This window comes from Buteo buteo, chromosome 8, assembly GCF_964188355.1.
Source record: "Buteo buteo chromosome 8, bButBut1.hap1.1, whole genome shotgun sequence".
Lineage (NCBI taxonomy): Eukaryota > Metazoa > Chordata > Aves > Accipitriformes > Accipitridae > Buteo > Buteo buteo.
The window spans coordinates 14,972,079-14,995,489 of record NC_134178.1 but is presented as its reverse complement, the minus strand read 5'-3'; the positions used below and the strand labels follow the sequence as shown (position 1 = coordinate 14,995,489).

The 23,411-nt window shown below is 52.2% G+C and overlaps 1 protein-coding gene across 1 annotated transcript in view; it reads left to right on the top strand.

Moving 5' to 3' along the window:
• Positions 1 to 2,440: 2,440 nt before the first annotated feature.
• SIM2 (SIM bHLH transcription factor 2) overlaps positions 2,441 to 23,411 on the top strand; it is a 63,792-nt gene continuing 42,821 nt past the window's right edge. Inside the window, exons 1-4 of the mRNA XM_075033709.1 lie at positions 2,441 to 4,323; positions 13,644 to 13,726; positions 16,752 to 16,841; positions 23,269 to 23,377. Of these exons, the coding sequence (XP_074889810.1) occupies positions 4,149 to 4,323; positions 13,644 to 13,726; positions 16,752 to 16,841; positions 23,269 to 23,377 (457 nt within the window). The 5' untranslated portion in view covers positions 2,441 to 4,148. The remainder of the gene's footprint in view (positions 4,324 to 13,643; positions 13,727 to 16,751; positions 16,842 to 23,268; positions 23,378 to 23,411) is intronic.

Sequence of the window (23,411 nt, the reverse complement as noted above, 5' to 3'; positions counted from 1 at the left end):
GCTCGTCCCTGTATATTGTTTACGGGACACAGAAATGTCCCACACCGTTTCCTTCCCGGGGTTAGCGATCGCAGAGCTTGGTGGGTCGGACCCGTTAGGACCTGCCTTGAAATACAGCTACTTTTCCGCATAGATATATAATTTTTTTCCCCCGTATAATTTTTTTTTTTACCTCTGCTAATGAGTCCAGTTTCGGCGGCGGGCGGAGGTTGTATTGACTTTTGAGAATTTCCCCGAAAGGCTGAAGTTTCTTTTCGACTGGTGTTTTTTCTAGATTAATTTGGGTTCGATTTGCTCCGCGAAAAGGTCCCAGCCGGAGCGTGCTTCCGTAAAAAGAAAAATACAGCGGCGGGTTTAATCGCCGACTACGTCTGCCGTCCCCAAGCCTGCGCCAAGTGTCCCCGTGAGAGAGGGGTACGGGGCTGCTCCTATTCTGGCCGTAAAAAGGGGCAGTGCAGGAGGGTAAAACGGGTCACACCGCCCGGGCTTCCCTGTGCAACCGTTTCCCTCGGGTTTCCTTGACCTGGAAGCCGGCTCTAGCCTAAATCCCACCCAGGACGGCGGGGCAAAGAGCCTGTTCCCCATCCCCGCGGTCCTCCCCTGCAAAAGCCGCTTTCCCCGAGACGCGCCAGCCAAGGGACGGGCGCGGTGCCGGGTACCTGAGCCGGGAGGGGGGCGGATTTGGGACGGGACGGGGCAAGAGGCCGTGCGGGCAGGGCCCGGGACCCGTCGGGGCAGCACTCCCCCCCCGCCCCGCCTCGCCCCACGGTTCAAGCAGCAGATGCAGAAGGTGCCCCGGCCTCCCTACTCGCCGCCCCTCCGGGCGCGGTGAGGAAACCGGCTTCCCCGGGTGGCGCGTCCCCGCGGGGGCGGCCGGGGAGCGGGGAGCTGGGGCAGCGGTGCCGGCGCGGGGGGCCGCGCAAGTCCCGCCCGCGGAGACGGGGGCCTCCGCCGGCGGCGGGGAGGTTAAAGAGCGTGGCCTTTCCCTCGACAACGCCGGGCCGGGCCCTTTCTGGTGTAATAGGATAATTACAGAGGGGCGGGCGAGCTTAAGCAAACACACTCGCCCGCCGGCCAGGCCTCTCCCGGGGATTAATATTAAGGGTCGGGGCATTGTGTTTTGCAAACGGGCGATCCCGTTCCCCTCGGCGCCCTCCCCGTGTCCGCGGTTGCGGAGCCGCCTCTCGCCGGGCTCTGCCCGCCGCTCCGCCCGGTCCCTCCTTTTCTTCGCACCCAGGGTTTTCTCCCGGCCGCTTGAATGGCCGGCGGCAGCCCGGCTCCCCCCGCACGGCCGGGAGGGTGCTGGAGCCACGCGTGTCGGTGCGCAGCAGGCCCGCGGGACGGCTATCTGCAAGGGGCGTTGGGTAGGGCCGGTCCCCCGTGGGAGTGGGTGCGTGCACGTGCGCGCGTGTGTCCCCACGCCTGTGCCCCTCGCAGCAGCGCGGCGGGACCCTCGGAGGGCGAAGCCAGGCCGGGCACGGCGCGGTCCTGTCCGGGACGGGGCTAGTCCTGACGCTGGCGGGGAGGGGGGACCCGGGCATCGCTCTGGTTCTAGCGGCCGCTGTGACAACCTCTGCGAAGGTGGCTCCGGGCCTTGCGGTTACAGCCCCGTGAGCAACCGCGTCGCCCGGCTCTGCCCACGCCGCGGTGAGCGGGGCCGCCGCCGGGTCTCCGCCGCCCGGAGGGAGGGGGGTCCGGCAAAGCCCGGGCCCTCGGGGCCTTTTTTCCATTCTCCCCCGGAGAGCCGCTTCAGCTGCTGCGGGGTTCAGCCCTGGTCCTCGGCGGCCCGCCGGGCAGCGGAGAGTCACGTCGGGGGCTGATGAGCAGCGGCTGCCGGTACGGCACCGGCGGGGAGGTCTGCGGGGCAGCGGGACCCCTCGGCAGCGCCCGCCGCCTCCGCCGGTGCTCGGCCCCGCGCGTCCCCTCTCCCCGCAGGCAGCAGTGCGAGGGTCCGTGTATAAATAAGTATGTGTGCGTCTGTAAACGGACTTATGTGCGTACATGTATATGTACATACATACGCACGCGTGTAATGTATATGCAAAACGTATATAATGTGTATATACTGTACAGACGTGTGCTATATATACGTATGCGTGTGTATACATGGTAAGCCCGTATGTATGTATGTGTATGCGGGTACATTTTGCCCCTTTTACCCAGCGCCAAAACAACAGGGGAAAGTGCTCGGGTGACTTAAATGGCGGTGCAGTGGGGCTGCTGAAGGAGGGCCCGCGCGGGTCGCGGCCCCACGCATGCCCGTGCCCCGGCCCCCCCGGGGTACGAGGCCCCCCCCCCCCCCCAGCGCCGCGGGGTCACGGCCGGTGCACCAAGCGCGTACGTGAGGGACGGCAGGTTACGGGTCAAGGGGGCCGCGGGTCTCCGCCGGCGCTCCGCGGCTGCTTAGGGAGGTCGGGGGGAGCGGGCTCGGGCTGCCACAGCAAACGGCCTCCGCCCCCGGCTCCCCCCGCCCCGGCCTCCCGTCCCATCGCAAGTGCTAATTGCGGCTCTTTTCTGGCTCCTCTGTATTTGGGTCCCTCGGAGGGCGCTGCGCGGGAGGACACGTCACGGATACATTATCCCCTCCCCTCTTGAGGCTCTCCTGGCTTTCTGCAGCCTTTGCTAAAGAATTAACGGAGGGGTCCACTTCAGAGCTCCTTCTGCCCCTGGAAAAAAAAAAAAATAGGAAAAAAAAAAAAAGAAAAAGGGAAAGGGAAAAAAAAAAAAGCGGAGATATCGGTGCTTTCAGGCGAGGAGCGTGCCGGCTAGGATTTCTGAGAGGAGGGAAATTTTACTTTCGAGCCTTGCCGTATGGTGAGGATCGCCGCTCCTTGCGGGAGGTGAAGGTAGCAAACCCTCCCTTTAGCCTTTGAAAGGCATGTCTATGCGAAAGAGCCACCGCTTTGCTCTTTAAATACGTGACAAATTAAAAAAAAAAAAAAAGAAAGAAAGAAAGAAACAATTCCTGATATTGCAAATTCTTTTTCTTTAAAAGGAGGGGAAAAAAAAACCAACCAATAAATAAATCCAACAAAATCAATCCCGCGCCTTTGCCAGCGCTCGGACTTGTTTGGAAAGAGACAACGCTGAAGTGGCACTGGTCCCGAGGAAAACGGATCCTTTAATTTGACTCCGCATGAGAACCACATTTGGAGCTGGGCGCAGCGGCCGGAGCGGCGGGAGCAGCCCCGCCGCCAGCAGCCCCCCGTTCCCGCAGCCCCGCCGCCAGCCCAGCCCCGCCGCCGCCGCCGCCCCGCGGGGCTCGGCGCCCCCCGCGCCCAGGCGCTGAAGCAGCCCCTCGGGGACGGGGGAAAGCGTCTTTCTGCAGCAAGACTAGCCGCCGCCCGCCGAGAGCTGGCCGAGAGGGAAGCGTCTGAAGGAAATGCGAGCTTGCGATTTCGGAGGACTCCAGCCATCAGCTCCCTCCGCACCGGCTTTGACTTTCGTTTAGCTGGGGGGGGGGGGCTGCTGCCTTGCCGGCTCGTCGTCTCCTCGGCATCTCGGGCTCCGGGACCAGATCACTTTGCACTTCGTTAAACGAGCAGCGCGGTGTTTCCTTTTCTCTCTCTTTTTTTTTTTTTTTAAGAGACAAAGTGTCCAAAAATGTTTCAGCCTGCTTAGCCCAACGATTTCTTCCGTGGACGCTCTATTTTTAATATTTTTTATTATTATTACTTTTGGACGGGGAAGGATTGAGCAGAAGAAATCCTTCAGTGAAGGGAACCCAGTGATTTGCTCCCCGTTGAGAAGATCCGATTCCAGCTGCAGGCAGAGGACCGTGGTTCGTGTAGGTCTTTCAGTCTTGGTTTCGAAGCGCTAGATATTGCAGGGTCAGAGCAGAACTGCCTTCTCCCGAGCGGCTTGCCAGTCGTGGTTGTGGCTCAGAGATCACCTCCCCCCTCCTCGCACCATTTCTGTTGGTGTTGTTTTTGTTTGGTTGGTTTGGCTTTTTTTCCCTCCCCTTTCCCCCTTTTTTCTCCCCCCCCCTTTTTTTTTATTATTATTATTATTTTATTTTATTTGGGTGAATTCCCTCCCTCCCTTCCTTAAACGAAAATACTAACTCTGAAGCCGAAATCCATGCTCCCTGCAATTCGGAAGAATCGGGTCTAATATGCCAGTGTCATCTTCGCCTTGCAGTAGTCGCGATGAAGGAAAAATCCAAGAACGCGGCAAAGACTAGACGGGAAAAAGAAAATGGAGAATTCTACGAACTGGCCAAACTCCTGCCCCTGCCCTCGGCCATCACCTCCCAGCTGGACAAGGCGTCCATCATCCGCCTCACCACCAGCTACCTGAAAATGCGAGCCGTCTTCCCCGAAGGTAACCATCCCGGGACTCCCCGGGAGCGGCCGTCCGCCTCCCGCCCGGCCCGTCCGGGAGGGACGGGGCAGCACTGCGGCCCGAAAGGTGGCGGGGGGGGGGGGAGAACATACCCCAGGACAAGCCCGCATCGTCCTTACGTTCTGAGGAGGGGGGTGGGGTGGGTTGCAGGGGTCCCAGCACGGGACCGCGGGTGGAAAGGAGCCTTCTTGCCTGGGAAGAGGAGGCAGCGCCTGCGCTGCCCAAAAGCAGAGGCTTGCCGGGGGGGTGGTGTGCGGAGGGCGGGCTGCAAGTAGCAGCTCTGGTCCTGTGAGGCCTAAACCCGAAAAAGTCTCGCCGCGGCCGCACGTAGGAAAAGGAGCCCCCCCCCGGGAGCCGCGCCCGTGGGCACGGGGTGCGCGGGGAGCCCGGCCGGGCTGGCAGCGGAGCGGGGGTGGGCAGCCCGGCTGGCGGCGGCGGGGGGGGGGGCAGAGCGTCTGGTTAATGTCCCCTTCTCCCCCCTCCTCCGTTGCTGCCGGTTCAGCTCCGTATGCTCGGGGGGACCGTCCCGAAGAGAGCGAGCTCCGCTCGGCTCCGCCGAGCCCGGCATCTGCGGCCCGGGGAGGCAGCCGGCCCGGCCCCCGGGGGAGGCCCCTCGGCACGGCGCTCCTGCTGGTGCCCAGGCACGGCCTCGGGGAAAGAAAAATAGCATGGGTGTTATTATTATTTTGTTTTGGTTGGAGTTTTCTGGAGGCAGGGAAGCAGGCTGGGAAATAAGGCGCCGAGGCTTCGCAGCGAGGCCCTCCGCCTTCTCCGGGGGCCGGGGAGAGCGGGGAGGGCCGGACCGAGCCCAACCTGCCCCCGAGCGGGGCCGGGACCCCGCTGCTCCCCGGCCGGGGCCGTGCGGGGCGGCGAGAGCCGGTGGCTCCTGCAGCTCTTCTCGGAGACACGCAGCAGCGAGGCCTGACACCCTTCTCTCCGTCCCCCAGGGTTTGGTGAAAAAACTCCCCCCCGGTCAGCCTGGCACCCACCCCCCGAGCGCCGAGAGGGCGGACGGCTGGGGCCGCTTTGGGCGAGGGGAGGCAGCCGGCCGGCACCCGTGGGGAGCCGTCGGCCGCCCGTCCTTTCCGTGCCGCCGCTGAGCTGGTGGGAGACGTGAAATGAAACGCTGGTTAGTGTCTGCGGGTGGCTAAATAAAGCCCAGCTCCCCCCTTTGTCATTTGTTTGTGCCTCTCCGGACGGGGGGGGGTGGTGGTGGTGGTGAAGGAATTAGCAGATTCCGGAGTGGAAGGTCTGCTCTCCGTCGCGGTTTCTAAGGAGCTTTATTAAAAGGCTGCAAATTAAAAAAAAATAATTTATATATGTAAGGGGGGAGGGGCGGAAAAAAACCCACTCCCAAACCGAGAAAAGCTTACCGTTATGGCCATCTAATTCAGTAATTTCGAGAGCAAGTACTAGCAGTGCTACGGGAAGCCAGGGCTCCTTTAGCGTGCGCTTCCGAAGCACGCCGAGTTAGAGGAGCAAGGGGAAGCGAGGCGCTGCTCCGCTGCAATTTCCAGCCGTTATCCCCCATCGGGAAATTTCCCGATGAGAAATAGCGCGTCTCAATTTCGGGGGGCCGCTCGCCGGCCCTGGCTGGGGAGCGTACCCCCGAATGTCTTTGATTTAGGAGGGAGGAAAAGTGGCACGTTCCGAGATGCTGCTGGATGGGTCCTTGCTTTTCTAGCCCTATGGATCCTCAAGAGCAACAAGACGACCCCGAGAGCAGGTTTATACCCACAGCTCGGGTGTGTTTTATGTGTCTGTCTTCCTTAAACAGGCCGGGCGTGCGTTTCCGCACACTCTGCTTATTAGGAGCAACGTTTAAATGCATACAGCGAATTCCTGATCTTTCATCGTCTGAAGTACGGGTGGAAATACATTTAAAACCAAAGCTTAGCATCCAGGGATGACAAGCCGAGAGAGCAACCTCCTCCGGCCCTGAGCCGTGCGCTTCGTGCCTGGGAGGGTGGAGGATAGAGGGGAGAGCTGGAGAGAGGCGGCCGCGGGCAGTGCCCGCTCCCCGCTGGCTGCAGTAGGGCGTTCGGTGCCGGGCGGGGGTTGCTGCCTGACGGCACACGGTCCCGCATTACCCTAACTGCCCTTTCCTTCGGGATTTGCCTGCGAAAGGAGGGGAGGGGGAGTGTGTGTGTCCCGTCCCGTTCCCCCAAATCCGGCTGGTGGTTTCCAGTTGGCTTTACTGGGAGGGGAGGAGGGGAAGCCCAACAGCTTGAGAGGGCTGCCCGGCACGGCATCTTAAATTCTGGGGCAGCGAGATTTGGGGAAAGCACCCCTTCGAGCATGTTGCACCCAATGGGTGCGGAGGACCCACGTCCGAGGTTCTGGGCCTTGAAATAAAGGTGGGCATGTAACAGGCCCCCTCACCATCCGCCGGTCTCTGCTCCCGGGGCAGTGGGAGCTGCGCCGCCCGCCCTCCCCCGGGAGTCGGCCCCGAAGAGGCGGCCGCCACGGGTCCAGCGCCCCGGGCTGGCCCCGTGGCATCATCCCCGTAAGGCTCAAGGAAGTTTACTTCTTCCAGCCCGAGATGGCGGGGGGGGGCGACACGACACACAGGCCTGAGACACCTCCAGCATGAGTGATAGGCCCGGGGTAGCTGCAGCCAGCGTGATCAGAAACGTTGTCCAGCTATAAAACTGGCTTCCAGCTCTGTCTAGACTGGAGGGGAAGAGAGAGAGAGGTCTGTGTTTTTAAAAACTCCGGTGGATGGTTCCCCCCCAGCCCCCACCACTTTATTTCCAGAGCGAGCTGACACATAGTTTATGCAAAGTTTGAGACCCTCACTTAAGTGTCTGGTTCCAGCGCTTCGACAAGGCTTGTAAGGGGGTTCAGACAAGTCTCCCCCTGCTCACCCGGGCAGGGTTTTCCCGAAGATGCACATTTTGGACTGAAGTCACAGATCCCCCCACCGAGGCGCCTGACCCAGCTCCAAGAAGTGAGAGTGAAAGGAGATTTATATTCCGGCTCCTTTCTCCCCTCAAAGTGCAAGCCCTGGAAGGCACAATTCCGTGCTCCGATATCACAGATTTTGCCGTGCGGTTTCGCTCTGACCTTCAGGTTCATGAATTAAAGTCCAGGAGACAGCAACCTACAGCCTCCCCCGCGCTCCCGCTCTGTAAGATCGTCTTCTCTTGTGTTTTGATTTTTTGCCAAGGCATTTATTACTGTAGAACAAAAATACACCACGGGACTTCCTCTGTCTTGACTGTCGGTATATTTTTTTTTTTTCTGAACATGAGGTAATGAAAGAAAAAGACGCGAGAATAAATCGCCTTTTAAAACCGCAATTCTCTGCCCCCCGGTTATGGCAGACTTGGTTAAATTGTGACACTCTTCCTCCCCCATCCCCGACGCAGTTTCCAAAACTGACTATAAAATTGCATATTTATGGATGTTTAAACTGGATGGGAGCGAGCTAATTAATAAGTGACCCAAAAGATAATGCGCGCTACACAAAATAATCTGAATAAAATGACTGAGCTGTAGATCTTAGACCTCTTCCTTATTCCGAGGCGCAGACAACAGAAATTACTAGGACCATATAGAGTTTTCGGTCCCTATTTAAACGTGTCCGTGAATGTATATTTTAAGAAAATCAAGGCGAATTGCAGCTATTTCATCTAATTTTCATGCGCACTCGCAAGAGGTTCATTAATGAATTAAATAAATAAATAAAGCCCGAGCCGACAGCGTGAGTAATCCCTCTTCGAAAACGTGCCTCTATTGTACTAACCGCTAATAGTGGCATTAAAGGTCTTACTAAAACAAAAAGTGCCATTAGGGCTTCCCTGGAGCTGCGCGGCCGTTCCCAGGCGGCGGGAGCCGGCAGCCGTGCGCTGCGGGGACGGGGGGCGGCGGCGGGGTCGCTCCGGTCTCTCCCGCCCGGCGGGAGGGAAGGAGGGGGTCACTGCCGTGGTAGCCGTGGCTCTGCCCGGGACCTCGCTGTTTGTCGTGCGCCCGCTTTCGGGCCTGTTAACATGATCTGCTGTTTCTGGCTCTCCGGGAAGAGCCGGGTTTGGGTTTGTCCGGGTGTTCTGGAGGGCGTTTTTGTTGCTTTTTTTTTCTTCTCTGGGACTTGGCTTTTTTCTTTTTTTCTTTTTCCTTTTTTTTTTGTTTTTTAACTAAAGTCTTGATCTTTATGTCCGCCGTTCCCATCGCCCAGCCCTCGGCCGCCTGTCCAGCTGGTGACGCTGGAGCCCGCAGAGAGCAGGCGGGCGGCCCGGCACATCCCTGCCAAAGTTAAGCTAACGCAGCCCTGCTCCTTCTCAAAGCGGGCCCGGCACATCCCTGCCAAAGTTAAGCTAACGCAGCCCTGCTCCTTCTCAAAGCGACCCCGGCGGGGGAGCCTCCCCCCGCCGAGCGGAGGTTATCGCCGCCGGGGCGGGGGGTCCCCGTCGGCTCCAGACCCGGCTCGGCCCCTCGGACCCGCCTGTCAAGCGGTGCGATCCTCGTTGCCGTCGGGGCTGAGATACCTCGCCCCTCGCTGCAGACGGGGCTTGGGGCAAGGTGTCATCTCTGCCCCTCGCCCAGAGCCCCGCTGTCTCCCCCACCTCATGGGCTGACAGGTCACCCCCTCCCTATCCAGCCCTGGGCCTCCCCTAAACGAGGGAGACACAGCTAGTCGGAGGGCAGGAGCTGGCAGCTCCCCCCCCCCGGTAATTTCTCCGTTGCTCTCCCGGCCGAGGGAGGCACAACCGCGCTGGGGAAAAATCCCCCAGGAGAGGCGGCGCTGAAAATCCTGGCGCTTGTAGTTGACCCAGGTTCCTTGTGAAGGATGGCGATTGAATAACGCGGGGGGACCATGCGCTCCGGGGGAGCCGGGGAACAATACAGTAGACACAAAGGAAATACTCCAAGTTACAGGGCAATCCGATACTTAACATAATACATCGCTAAATAATTCTTTTAGCAGAATCCCAAGCAGAAAAGCTACCGGGCTTTCAAAGGTGTGTGTGTACGAATTTATATATTTGGAGAGCAAAGGTGGGAGTTGTTCCCAAATATTTCTAGATCTTATTACAGTTTAACTCACCCCCCTCCCTGGAAACTGGGAAATGGTACAAAGTGGATGTTGAGGTACTTTGAAAAACAGCCAGAGATGTCAAAAGACGGCAGGGGGGAAATCGTGCCCGGGTCTGCCGAAGGGAGCGGGACGCGTTCATATGAGAACGCCCACGCATTTCAAGGGCAAAAGTAGCACGTACTGTGGGCTGTCTGTGCAAACCCCCTCTCTCTGTCCCTGGGACGCCGTTGTGGGAGCCGAACCTACCGCCCGGTGCCCGGCGGGAGGGGGGGGCTGGCGGGCACCACTGTGGTTCGGGCCGGTTATTTCCCCCTTAGCGTTTCTTGCCAAGCATCCCGTTGTGCCCGTCCTGCCCCCCGTCCCCCGCCCCTCCCCGCCGCACGGTCCCGGTCCCTGTCCCGGTCCCCATGGGGACGGCACCGGCGGTCGTTACAGACACTAGTAAGTGGAGGGCAAACAAGGAAAGGGGCTCAACTCATCCATGTTTGCCGACGGCGGGATGCCAGGAAAGAGGAGGCTGCGCCTGGGACCGGCGGGTCACCCCCCCCCCCCCCGCAGGGAGCGCTTCGCCGTGCCAGCTCCTGCCCGCCGCGACGGGCTCTGCCGCTGAGCCCGGCTCCGGCTCTCCGGGCTTTACGTTACCGGCAGCGCCCGGAGTCGCCCCAAGCCGGTGGCTGTAGACGATCCCCTGCCCTCTAGCACGGCAAAGGGGCTGCGCTCGGGGGACAGGCCACCCCCACGGGTGTCCCCAGCATTTGCAGGAAGGATGATGCGCCAGCTGTTCGCTCGCTCGCAGGGAAACGGCTCTCTGGGCCAGCGTCGCAGGTGATTCGCGCTGCAATGGGGCATTTTTAATCGTTTCCTTCGAAATTACCCGTCCGGCACGGCACCGGCTGCACGCCCGTGTCGGAGACCCGGCAGCCTCCCCCACCAGAGACCCATCCCCGGCCGGGGCCACCCCGGCAAACTCCCACCGCGTTCAGGCGGTGTGGGAAACGCTCGCTTTGTATCGGCAGCTCTTTTGGCCTCGCTCCAGTCCAGTGAGTGAAAATGTGCGTTATTTACTGGCTGGGCAGGAGCAGCTCGGCTGAGTCTATTGCATCCATATGTTTACAGGACGTACGCTGCGCGTTTGCAAATCTCTCGGAAGACAAGTTAATAGGCGTTAGTCCTTTATCTGAATGTAAGGTTTCATTCGTTTCGTTTCCATCTTTAAAGCGATCTGGTGGTGGATTAAATGATAAAATCATCGGCTTTAAAACGAGCTTAGACGAATGCCAGGCTGATCCACCAAATGCGTTTACGTTTGATGAGAGTTCGCAATTGCAACTCCAATTTAAAATTTCAAAGGGAACAAATCTGCGGAAGTGACTTTTTTAGTCCGGGTTAGGAAAGAACCTCAAAAATAGTGGAGATTTTAGGGATGCTGTGAAACCGTACCTGGCCAACCGTAACGGACAGGACGGAGCAGATTGCCACGCACGGGTGCGGCAGAGACACGGTTCGTTCTTGAAGAGCTTCTTCGTGAGTGGCTCAAAGAGTAAATCTGCTTCGTCCATCGGGAAGTCAGGGCTCGTTTCAGGGCAGTTTTTACACCGCTATGTGTAACCCCCTTCGCGGAGTTTCGAGATTTGCAATTAGTAAATCGAAAAAAGGGCAAGCCGCGCAGCACCAGGACTGACTCTGTCGTTTGCATTTGTTACCGTCTGGGGAAAGAGACTGCAGGATGTCTCTGCGATCCTCAAACCTTCCGCCCCAGAGGAAGCAGCGTTTCAGCAGAAAGAACATTTTGACGGGTCCCTGGAAGTTTAGGAGCCTTCTGCAAACTGCGAACCGGGAAACGGCGGTAGAAAAGTGCGACTTTTCGTTTGGCTCTTCAAAGCAAATTTCCCGATGCGTGGCCAAACACTTCTCTCTCGGCGAAGAGAAGTGTCCTTCCCCTACCCCCAAGAAAGCGCAGCCGCACGCCGTGCCCTTCTGCGGCGCCGTTTGGAGAGACCCGCTGGGGCAGCCGGAGCGACGGACACGGGGTGGGGAGACAGACGCCTCTTCTTGGGATTGGCCTCGGGTGCTGCTACTGCCTTGCCACGGCGGAAAGGAGGCGTCAGGGCCGGCCAAGGTCCTCGGGCTACCCTGCCTGGCGCTGGGAGCCCGAGGTTCCTTTGTGCTTGCCCGGCTGGAGCGGGGCGTGGGGCCAAGCTCCGCCGACACCGGGGCACCGGGAGGAGGTGAAACTCGGGGGCAGGCAGGGCGGGCAGCCGCGCTTCGCCACGCGTCCTCTCCGCCGGCCCGCCTTGCTCCAGTGGGAGATCCTGTCCACCTCAAGGGACGCCCCAAGAGCGGGGAGAAAGGCTTCCATCGTTTCTAGACCAGGGCTACCTGCGGACACCCGGCTGAAAGATACGTGGATCCGGGAGGGCTTCAGGCGGGACGTTTAGAAACACGCTCCAGAGCTGGAGCTTAGGGCAGGGCTTTCCGCCTGGGTGCCAGCTTCTTCTTCCTCCCGTAAGGGAGCCGAGCGGGGCTCCAGCTGCAGTGGCCTTTGCCCCTGCAAGCTTGCGGCGGGAGGTTTCTTTGAGAGCACCTGGTCGGTGAGAGGGCGCCGGCGGAAAACGCGGCGCTCGGTTTCATGGCGGCGCACCAGTTTGCAGCGACACTGAAGGATGCCCGGGCTGTGCATCCATCACACGCGTGTGCGCCCACGCTTCAGACGGGACCCACGGGGCCCCCGGCGGCAGCGAGCCAGGGCACTTGTGGAGCCCGCGGCGCCGCGCCCCGGCCGCCAGCACCGCCGGGCTGGCAGCACCGAGCATCCCCGCCTTTCACCCGGCACCGGGAAGGGCCTTCCGCGGCGCCCCTTGGCTGCAGGGCAGCACGGGCAGGAACGCCTTTAGGGCTCCGTGGTCTCTCAGAAGCGGCGCTGTAGCCCCGAGGGCTGTCCTTTCTCTCCAAAAAGGAGGCATTGAACGGACGCGGTCCCCCCCCCCCCCCCCCATCTCCCCATCTGTGCGCTCTTGCGGGCAATGGCACGCTGCAGAGCCTGCCGTCAGGTGCCGACATGAGTCCCCAGCTCTTCGGCTGGCACGGGTAGTGGTCTCGGCTCCACCGCGGAGCTGGTGCAAGCCTTCTTTGCATGGAGGAAATGAAAAACAACCAAACCAACAAACCCCAGACCAGCTCCCCCCCACCAACACAGCTCCATCAATAACCTTTCGCTGTCACCAAAGCAATGCCGGGCGCACGGGCTGCCCCCAGCCCGCCGGGCAGCGCTATGTGGCGGAGCGGCGGGACCGGGTCGGGCCTGTCGGGTCAGCGGGGCCGGTGCTCGGCCGGGGCCGGGCTGGCCGCGGCCAGGGGCGGGGAAGGGGCGGGGGGGATGCGAAGCTGTGCCGTCGCGCCGGCAAATTTCTCGGTCCCGTCCGTGCGCAGGTGAAGAGGCCGTCGGGGCAGTTTCTCCTCGACTGAGCTCCGGCCCTCTTTAACCTCCTCAGCCCCCTCCCCAGCCGGGACCCGCCTTGGCCGGCGTGGGGGTCGTCGGCACCGGCACCCCCGCGCAAGCCACCCACCGGCCCAGCACTCCGGCCGGCGGCAGGGGTGGAGGGGAGCGGGGCGGGGGGACCGCGCCGGGCAGGCCCGCGGCCGGGTGTCGGGGGCCGTCCTGCCGCACCTCCCGCGGGGAAGCACGCGTGGCCGGGGCGGTAATTGAAGACAGGCGAGTGTCTCGCCGCTCCTTGTGCCTTCCGTGTGGGAACGCCCCACTGGGCGCCAAGTGCCCTGGGCTGTGCCTGGCGAGGCTGCGGGCAGGCCGGGTGCTCCCCGCCTGCCTCCAACGGCAGGCTCGTCCCTCGGGTCCTTAGTGTGTGGCCGGTCTTCCCTCACCCCGGCCGCGGGGGAAGGGGGAGGACGGGCACGATGCTGCTGGCAGGACGGTGCCGGCATGGCGGGCGAGGGGAAGCGGTTGGGGCAGGCGGCTCCCTGGGGGCGCGCTGGAGGGCGGGCGGCTCTCCGGGGAGGGAGAAAGCGGGTCCGCGGGAGTGCGCTGGTCGGGACCCCCAGAAAAAGAGCAATTCCCTTCCCAGGAGTGTGTGTGGAAGGGACTCGGCCTTTCCCACCTCCCGAGCCCCCACGTCGGGGCCCGGCCCGCTCCCCGCGGGAGAAGGGGGGGGAGCGGGCGGGTTGCGGGCAGCCCGTGTCCCGCCGGGGAGGCAGGGCGGGCCGGGCTCCGCTTCCCGCTCTAACCAGCTCCTTGGTTCCCTTGCAGGTCTGGGCGACGCCTGGGGACAGCCGAGCAGGATAGGGCCCTTGGATAACGTGGCCAAGGAGCTCGGATCCCATTTGCTTCAGGTAGCGGACGCCTTCCTCCTCTCGTACACACTGCGCATCCCAAGTGCGGTGTTGCGCTGTGATCAACCTCCCGCCTCTCCTCCTCCTCCTCCTCCTCCTCCTCTTCCTCATCTCCCCCGCACCGCGAGAGGAGCCTGGGTGAAGCCTTCCTCTTACTCCCGACCCTCACACGGGCTGGGAGGGGAGAAAACCCGAGACATCAGCCACTTCAATTATTTTTTCTTTCCTTTTCGCCTTTTATACTAGTAGAAGTAACAGCTTACCATGGCGCTAATCGGCTCTCTGTGCACGCCAAGTGTCTCCCAGCCGTAAAAGCGATAATCGAACGCCCCAGAGCTGCTGGGGCTGTCCCGCAGGTAGCCCCCCGGCGAGCGGCAACGGGGAGCGCGTTTAGGCTGGAGGGGTGCCGGACATCGGGGAGCGTCGTTCTCCGCCGGTGACTCGGGAAAGGAAACCTGTAAGGGAGCGCAGGGCTCCCAAGGCGGGGGGTGAACATCTGGAGTAGATCTCCCCTGGACGTTAGCACCTGAAAATACCGTTGTTCACAATCCCGTTGATTCTGCTCTGGAATTCCTCTGAATTCCCCCCGCGTAGGAGAGTTTAGGAAGTCGTAGCCGGGGCGTGTGTGCCAGCCGGAGGGGGAAAAAAAAAAAAAATTACGTTTAGCTCCATTTTTTTTAATACGTGAACTTAATACAGCAAGGGTTTTTCTCCCCCGAATTTAAAGACCTAGTAAACCGTAATCATTTAACGGCCGTTTTTACTGTGGGAGGTTAATTCCTGGTCACAGCGCTGGAGCTGTTTTAACTGTTCGCTCGGCTGGGGATAACAACCTCAGCAGAAACTGTTCGGGGTCGGTGGCCGCTTCCCCCCGCCGAGCCGCCAGGAGGGCTCGCTCGCCCACCGCCCTCCCCGCCAGCCGGTGGCGTTGGGGGGGGGGACCAGCCCCGGCCGTTGCTGGGCCCCGCGCCCGCCTCGCGCCCCGGCCGTTGGGCCTCGCGCCCCGGCCGTTGGCAGGGGGGGGCGGCGGCCGGAGGGCCCTGTGTAGCCCCCGTCCCCCCCGTCCCCCCTCAGGTATTTGCCGTTCTCCCCAGGCTGAAGCAAGCCGCCTGCGCCGGGGGAGGTGAGGAGGCGGCAGGGTGGGAAAGCTGGGAAAGCTGTCCGGCGTTGGGAATGACGCGCGCGGTTCTTTATTTGCTCCCGCAGCCCTGCAAAATGTCACCCGTTCTCCTGAGGTAAAGAGGGAGCAGGCTTTCGGTAGGGTCATTCGAAGCGTGCGTTACCGACCGCATGCAGTCAATGGAAACGGACGAATTTCAAAATTACCTCACGTGGAGGTATTTCTAGCCCTGAAAAATTTGTTCCAAGTAGCTGATACCCTGCCAGCTGTTTCAGAATCTCTAGTCTACCTAGAAAGTGCATGTCTAGTTATATCATAAACATCATTGTTGTTACTCTTGCTCCTCCTCCCTGTTAGCCATTTCACATTTTGTCTGGCATTAAATGAACTTAAGTAACATTATATGCTAATCACCTGTAATACTCATTTTACAGTTCAGTTATTCCTGAATGATGAATGCTTAACATTTTAATAAACCCACATTTACTGTAAACTTTTTTTAAGGGTTCTTAGACTGAAACCTTACATGTAAAGTTTCAGCTTCAGTATGCTTTTCTGTACATGAAAGTTAGAGACCTACTGCACCATATAATGCAGTAATGGAAGTATTGACACGGCTTTAGTTATGATACTGGGTAAAGCAATTGCAAGATGACAGTGTTTAAAAGCAAAGTTATGGCTAAGGGCACAACATTTTATTTCCCATTATAATACTTCTACAAAATTTAATTTATGTTCCAAAAAAGAAAAAAAAAGTAAAGGCAAAGAGTAATCTGGTTTCAATTACATGCTCTAGAATCGTTAGTAGGCCAGAGAATAATTTGGAATATTTTCTTATTGGGGCAGCACTGTAAGACCATGAAGCACACAGGATTTTATTGCTCCTCTCCTGGTTCAGTAACTTAAAAGATGAAATAAAATAAGCATTTGTTTTATCTGTATACTGTAAAAATTATTTTTCTCTTCCAAATATATTTTCCAATGATGTTAGTATGTATGTGTTAATCAGAGCGTCCTAAACTGCTTAGAGAGAATGGATACTTTTTGACTGAGGATATCAGATACTTTTGAAAAAATGCCTCAAATTGAGCACTGAAGAATCAAGGCACCCGCATACTTACAGTTTGTATGTCCAAATCATGGCCAGTTTTGGCTAACCTGTACCATTTGCATCGTATTTCTTTTTCTCATATGAATGACACATGGCTAAATTAAACTTCATTTTTTACTCACACAAGTAATATCTACCTTGCAGTCAGCATCCTGTCAATAAGAATTTGTAGGATTGGATCTCAAGTTTGTATTGCATATTACCATTATCGAGATTCACAGACTGTAGAGATATAGCTTAATGAGCATAAATATCTCTCTTCAAGTGTGGTAGAGTTTTGAATGGTGATTTATTTTTCTTTCTTTTACTAAGTTCACATAGCTACATAGCAGACGACCCTCTGTTCAGAAAGACATTATTAAAAATATAGTCAAAGAAATTTAAAGCATTGCTTACAGTTTCATTAAATATATTGCAAATAGCGGTAAGCTGTGTCTGCCAATTATACCATAAAAAATGGCTTGCGTAGTGCTAGACTTTCCCCTAAGTACCACATAGCTCAGGATTTGTACTAAGTACTAAAATAACCAGAATCAACAGGAGAATGTTAACTTAAAGTGAAGCAGTAAAGCTAGCATCTGTAGAGGGAATGAATTGGATTTCACAATGTATGTGTGTGTCATTGAGTTTGCAAGAACAGCATCGGATGAAGGTTTCCGTTCCTTAAATTTTGCTGCTATTTGCTGCTGTTGAAGTTGGATAGCAATCTTCCTCCAAAAGACTTCAGAAATTTTTCACTGTAAATGGTTTAAACAGAGTGCTTGCTTTTTACCTTACGTATTTCTCTTTTTCAGACTTTGGATGGCTTTGTTTTCGTGGTAGCATCAGATGGCAAAATAATGTACATCTCAGAAACAGCATCTGTACATCTTGGCTTATCTCAGGTATGAGTGATTTATTCTGTCCATCTGTTAAATACAGATACTAGATTTGGAACCTAATACTGGTATCTTGCCATGGATATAATGCCATTGTTTTTTAGGAGTATTTGAAGCTTCAACTTTGTTCTCTGATAAATGACCTTACTTAAATATTCAAGTTCCCTTTACTTACAACCACATCGTGACTGTCTTTATATCTTTTCTTGTTCATTGTATTTTACTCCTCATTACCTTTAAGAAGGGTAATAAATAATATGATATTGCAAATTGCAGATATATACAGAGCTTGAAACCCAAACCTATTGCCTGTGTGGTAATGCTATACGTCTGAAATAAAGTTTAGAATTCAAGTCTATATGTTTTAGATTGTGTAAGATATTGAGACTTGCTATGAAATAGAGAGGAAATCTGATGTGGAACATGAGTTTTATGGCAAATGTGCTTTAGGAAAAAAAGAAAAAGGGGGCAGATTTATGAGTGTTCACATGGAATTCAGGGTAGTTTTTCCTGAGTTTTTCCAGCTCAGTGGTCTTTTCAGTAAAGCGTTTTATATGGTTGTGATAGAACTCATAAAACTCAGTTTACTACTGTTCTGCACAAGAAGTATAAGGGGTTTTTATTGTTTTTTTTTTTTCTTAGAAGGACATTTCTAATTTTTTGCCTTCTTGGGATAGGCACAAGGGCAAATAGCCTGAATTTATTGCAGAGTGCAAGTTTCCATATCTTTGTGTGTAAATGTATTACACAAACTCATTGGTAGCACCTGACCTAAAGCTTGCCGAAGTCCAATAGAAAAACTCCTAATTAATTTCACTGGGCCCTGAATGAGACTTGCAAGAAACAGAAGTGTTTCTTCAGAACCAGTTGCAGCTCAAACACTTCTCAAAGTTAAATAAAGTGAAAAAAAAAAGACTTAATAGTAGAGGGAAGAAGAAGGAGGAGATGAAGGTGAGAGAGAGCAGGATGTTCTGAAAATGTCTGGGGAATATGCCTTGTGGCTATTCCAATAGTCAATAAACAGAGGAAGGGCTGAGTTGTGGAGATTATATGTGTACTTCAACTTTGGTAGTAACTAATAACTTTGATTGAAAAACTGTGAAGTTCTTTGGAAGTGTGTTGATAATAGTGATATTAGAATTAGTAGCTGTGAAAAAAAAAAGAATTCTAAATAGCTAGAAAAAGCTAGTATATAATCTAATAAACACCACTTCGAAATCCAGAGGCAACTACAATCCCTGTTTTTGTAATCTCTTTTAGAAAAACTAGTTTTGAGAATCAATATTCTGTGTGGATACTTTTTTTCTGCCAACTTTTAAAAATGTGTCCAGGGAACATTCTTGGTTCAAGCCGTTTGTTCAATTGAGTCTGTTACAGTATACTATTAGTTGTTTCATAACATTTAATGCATGTTCAAATTACTTTAAAATTGCTTTGTTTTAGAATAAACTTTCCTACAGAATGGCCATATTTTCTACCCTGAATCAACAGCCTTATTAAAAGTTTTTCTTGCCTTAACTTTTTGAAAAGATCCACCACGTTGCTGACTGCTTAAATAGATTCATTTAGTCAGTACAATTATTCCAAAGCACTGAGTGTTCCCATCTGTCCTTGCTGAAGTAGAGTCTCATTGTCCTGTGCTGCTTGCTGATTAATAAGTGCTAACCAATCTTCCACGTTTTGTCCAGAAATTGTTTCTTTCTTTTCTTTCTTTTTGAGCAATATCAAGTCATCAGATCTCATAGGTCTCAGTATTATCCAGTCATCTGGTGAAATTAAAGAACTACGGGATCAGTAGGGCACTAAATAGACTTTACCACATTCAAGGAGAGGGGACTGAAAGTGTCATACAGGCTTTAGTCATATTTAGCCCTCATGCCCTTACAGCCATCGGCAGAGACTGAATTCCATGTGCATTGCACATGTAAATATCTATAAACCCTTAGTGCAAGAGGTGCTGAGGAAAACTAGAGGATTTGGTCATATTGCTTATTGAAGTCTGTTTAATAAGCAAAATCACAAATATTTCACTTTAGCAGAGATTTGTAAATGAATGGGCTGTATCCTTGAACTCCCCAGAAAGCTACAGGTCAGAGAGGACAGAGGGATGTGAAATTTAAGGGCATGTTTTAGACTCTCAAAACATGAAGTGCTCCAGCAGTTTCACAGCACACAGTTTTTGATTTACAAATACAAAACCCCAGCTAAACAAGGCAGTGATTTTTTCCCCTCCTTCCTCATTTGGTTTTATCATCTAGTCTGTTCTTGCTTTTTCTCAATGTTCTGTTTTTGAGAGGACAATTTTGCTTTAAGTAGTACTAGCGTTACTACTAGGCTACTCCTACATACTAGGATATTAATACATTAACACTAGGATATTCCTGTAAGCTTCCCAGGGCTCTAAATGAGTTCTTGTTCCTGCTTCTCTGGAAATCACTGGGAGTTTTGCCACTGACATGAACAAGAATGAGATTGGTCTGTAGAAGTAAATTGTGCAAGTCTCCCTCACCAAGTCATAATCCCACACTATATTTTCAACAAGTGCTCTCATAGAGCTCCAGCCAATACAAGCTGAGACCAGAGTGATGATGATTGTAGAAAATCTTTTAGAGTGTGCATAGAAAGGTCTTTTTATTAAATAATTTGACAATTAACTAGTCCACACATCAATTTCCAGTTAAAGTGCAATTTGTTTAAAAATATATATTTAAACTAAATAAAAAGTCCATTTAAAAATATTTTGCAGGATATTCTTGGAGACCTACTACAGTAGCCTTTATCTTCTAGCTGATCTTGAATTTAACTTTGACAGAAAGAAATTAGAACTTCTGAATAACCCTTCGCTGGCTGGTGTAGTTAAGCTTTTTTAAAATTTAAAAATGACATTATGGATTGTTTTTCAGCACTACTTCACTCACTTCTGTCTGCGGCATCAGAGAATCAGAAACAGTATTTCTGAAAAGGCTGTATCTTCATTTGTGGACCTATCACTTAATTTGTGGCTTTGGATTTTGATCTGCCTTTGCTCTCAACTGTAACACTAAATATTGTAAATACTGATGGTTAGGACCCCCTTCTCCGTATAATTTCAATTGGCCTCAGATCAGTGTTGAACTGACTTCTGCTAGCTGAGAGAGACAATTCCTCGCCTCTTTTTTACCATGGGTAACAAATAGGTTCATATTCCCCAAATGTTTTTTCCCCTTAGAGTCCAAAGACACAGAATGGGTAGGAAAATCCTCTTAGGAAACAGTGGTGAAAGATATATTTTTTTGAAATTTTGAAAGTCTGGAGCTTACTCCAGCTATTTTCTGCATCCATGAGGGAGCCAAGCTTATCTTTGACTTTTGATAAGTCTTGAAATATTTAACCACAAACATCTGAACTTTTCTAAGAGTTTATTTTACTTTCATCAAATAAGTATATGAAAGGCAAAATATGTAATTATTTGCTCTAGAATCCATCTACTTAGTCCTCTGTGTTTATTATGAATTGTTTCTTGGCAGGAAAAAAACCCGTGCAGCTGAGTTACACAAAAAAACCCTCTTAGCAGGAAACAGTGATATTTGGTAGTAAGCAGGTATTTACAGATATTAAAAAGCTGCATCGAGGAAGCTGGTTTAATAATCCTGAGGCATGGGATTTTAGAAGGTTTATGAATTGAACCATATAATTTATTTTTTTAGGTTTTCAGTGTTTCATTGTAGGCTTTAAAATAGCATGCATGGACTATGCGTAGCAGGAGACTGTGGTCAGTTTCAAAATTATGTATACATATTTTGGTTATTTGACTCTTACATAGTCCCCATCTCTTTGCTGACGGCTTTATGTTTCCACTTGCATTTTTACAGTCAATTTTGGTTTCAGTGTTGTATGTTCACCTCCCGCTGATTTTGCTGGAATTGCAAATGCATACATCAGAGTAGAAAATATTCCTATGTGTATAATGAGAAAAACTAGTCATTAGTTTGACAAAGCACTTTAGTTTTGAATTTTAGATATAAGCCCCTGGGTACGAATTACGGTTTGGGTAAAACTGTGATCTTGGGTCCAGTCCTGTGAATCCTGTGAACGAATGTGTATTTCTGTGAGTAGTCTTTTTGAAGTAGGTAGTGACTTTTGGAAAAGCAAGAGATACCCATGAGTTATATTTTGTAAGAGAGTAGATGCATGTTGACGTGTTTATGATTATACTCGGTAATACCAGACATGCAACAAGATCTTTTGGATTACTACAGTAGATGTTGATAGTCAGATTGGTTGGTGGTGTTTTTGTAAGAAAGTCTTTATATTGAAGGGAGAGATTATTTGCACATAGCCACCCATGAATGATTCTTTTTTGGAAGCTGTTTTCTCTGATACAATTGTTTTAATTTCGAAGGCAAAACATACTCTTCAGCAAAATCACTATTAGCCAAAGATAAAATAGTAAGAACAGGGTCATAAGTGATACTTGGTTTGGTTTGAACACTGACCACAGCTGGGCATTTTTGCAATGATAATTTTTTTCATGTTCTGCTACTAAGCATATAGGCCAATGAAATGCTCATCAGCATAAGAATTATTAGAATTTTTTAAAAATTAGTTTTACATGTCTGTAGATGATTATGGTATTTACAGAGATAGCTATGGACATTCACGATATGTTTTCCCGCATGTAATTAAAAACAAACAGAAGCATTGAGAAGCATGTCTCACAGTGAGATTGTATATTCTCCTTCCTCCCCCACCACTAAAGCTTGAATATGGGGTGTTACTATACAGGTCCCCCATCTGTTACAATCCTAAAAAGGAACAGCCAGTGCTTTTTAAGGAGAACTTTTAGACAAAATTATATAAATGAAGCAGTGTAAATAATCTCCTTTCCTTTCCTTTCCTTTCCTTTCCTTTCCTTTCCTTTCCTTTCCTTTCCTTTCCTTTCCTTTCCTTTCCTTTCCTTTCCTTTCCTTTCCTTTCCTTTCCTTTCCTTTCCTTTCCTTTCCTTTCCTTTCCTTTCCTTTCCTTTCCTTTCCTTTCCTTTCCTTTCCTTTCCTTTCCCCTTCTCTCCCTCTCCCCCTTGTCCTCTCTCTCTTCCTTTCTTTTCTTCCTCTTTCTCTCTCTCCCCACCTCTTTCTCTGCTTTTCTTTCTCTCTTTTTCTCTCTTTCCATCTCTCCTTTCCTTTTTTCTCTTTCTTTCACTCTTTTTTTCCTTATTCAGTGAAATTTTATTCTGTTTAGAATATCAGATCAGTGTTGGTGGTTTTGTTTTTGCAGGGAGGGGTTGTTGGAAATAGGCAGTGGGGAATAGATGGTTAGAAAAAAAGTTAGTTTGCATAGTCTTGGGAAGAGACATTCCATGAATAATGCAGAAAATGGAACGATGAGAAACATTTTCGGAAAAAGATTGCTTTGTGGGGTAGACAACTTCATTTATTCCAAAGAAAAGGCAACTCACACATCTTAGCAAATCAGTAGGATTGGCTCAGAATAATAGGTTAAATTACTTCACTTCTCAGCTGTCTCTGATCTTGGGGGCCCAAGGCACATCAGGCCACACTGAACAATTGGGCAGCCTGACACTAATTTAAAACACAGGCTCAAAGTATTGGTTCACTCCTTAAATCAATTACTGCATCTATCTGGAGACTTTTGTTGGTGAGTTTTATATGTGGCAGATAGAGTTAGCAAAAAGGACATACGGTGCACACCATTCATTTTTTTGTGCAACAGTTATTATGGGTACAACAGTGGGAAAGACAGAAATACATTCTTCTGCAAGCAAAGTTCAAGTGAGAAGAGGGAATACACAGATATTTAAGATAGATCTAGTCTTTATTGTGTATGTTTACTTAAAGCAGGGAAGGCTCAATCCAGTGCCCATGAAAATCTATGGAAGTCTGCATTTTGAATTTGCTGGCTACTGTTCTGAGCCCTTCGCACTACTGTGGATTGAGTGTGGTGGATTCTCTTTGAAAAGACACAAAGGAATTGTGTAAATCTAGTGATTTGGCTCTGAAGGCTCAGCTGCCAGCTGAATGCAGGTGACAGTTTCTGGGAACCTGTAGAAACATTATTTTTTTGGATATCTGTCTTCTTGAGAGACATTAATACAGTTCACAGAGATTTTATCCCATTTTGTGGCAATCTAACATTTCTACAGCTGCTCTAGTTTATCACTTCATTTGCCAGCTCTCTCTAATAGCAGCTCTTCTGTACCCACATCATCACCAGAAATTCCCACAAAGTCCCTATAATATTAGTTACCGCTGAAGAAAGAATTAATTCAATTTAATGGGTATAATTTGGAACACGGTTTTGATACATTCAACTTATGTTTTAAAAGTGGTGTGTAGTTACCCAGATGCAGTGTATGCAGGTTACTTCAGAGCACTTTTGGGATAGGAAAAAAAAATAGCCAGCTGCACTCCTTCATGTGTTACATGTCTCTTCACAGGTGGAGCTTACTGGTAATAGCATTTATGAGTACATACATCCTTCTGATCATGATGAGATGACAGCTGTTCTTACTGCTCACCAGCCTCTTCATCCTCACCTCTTACAAGGTACTTGTGTGATCTGTGATCAAACTACCATTGA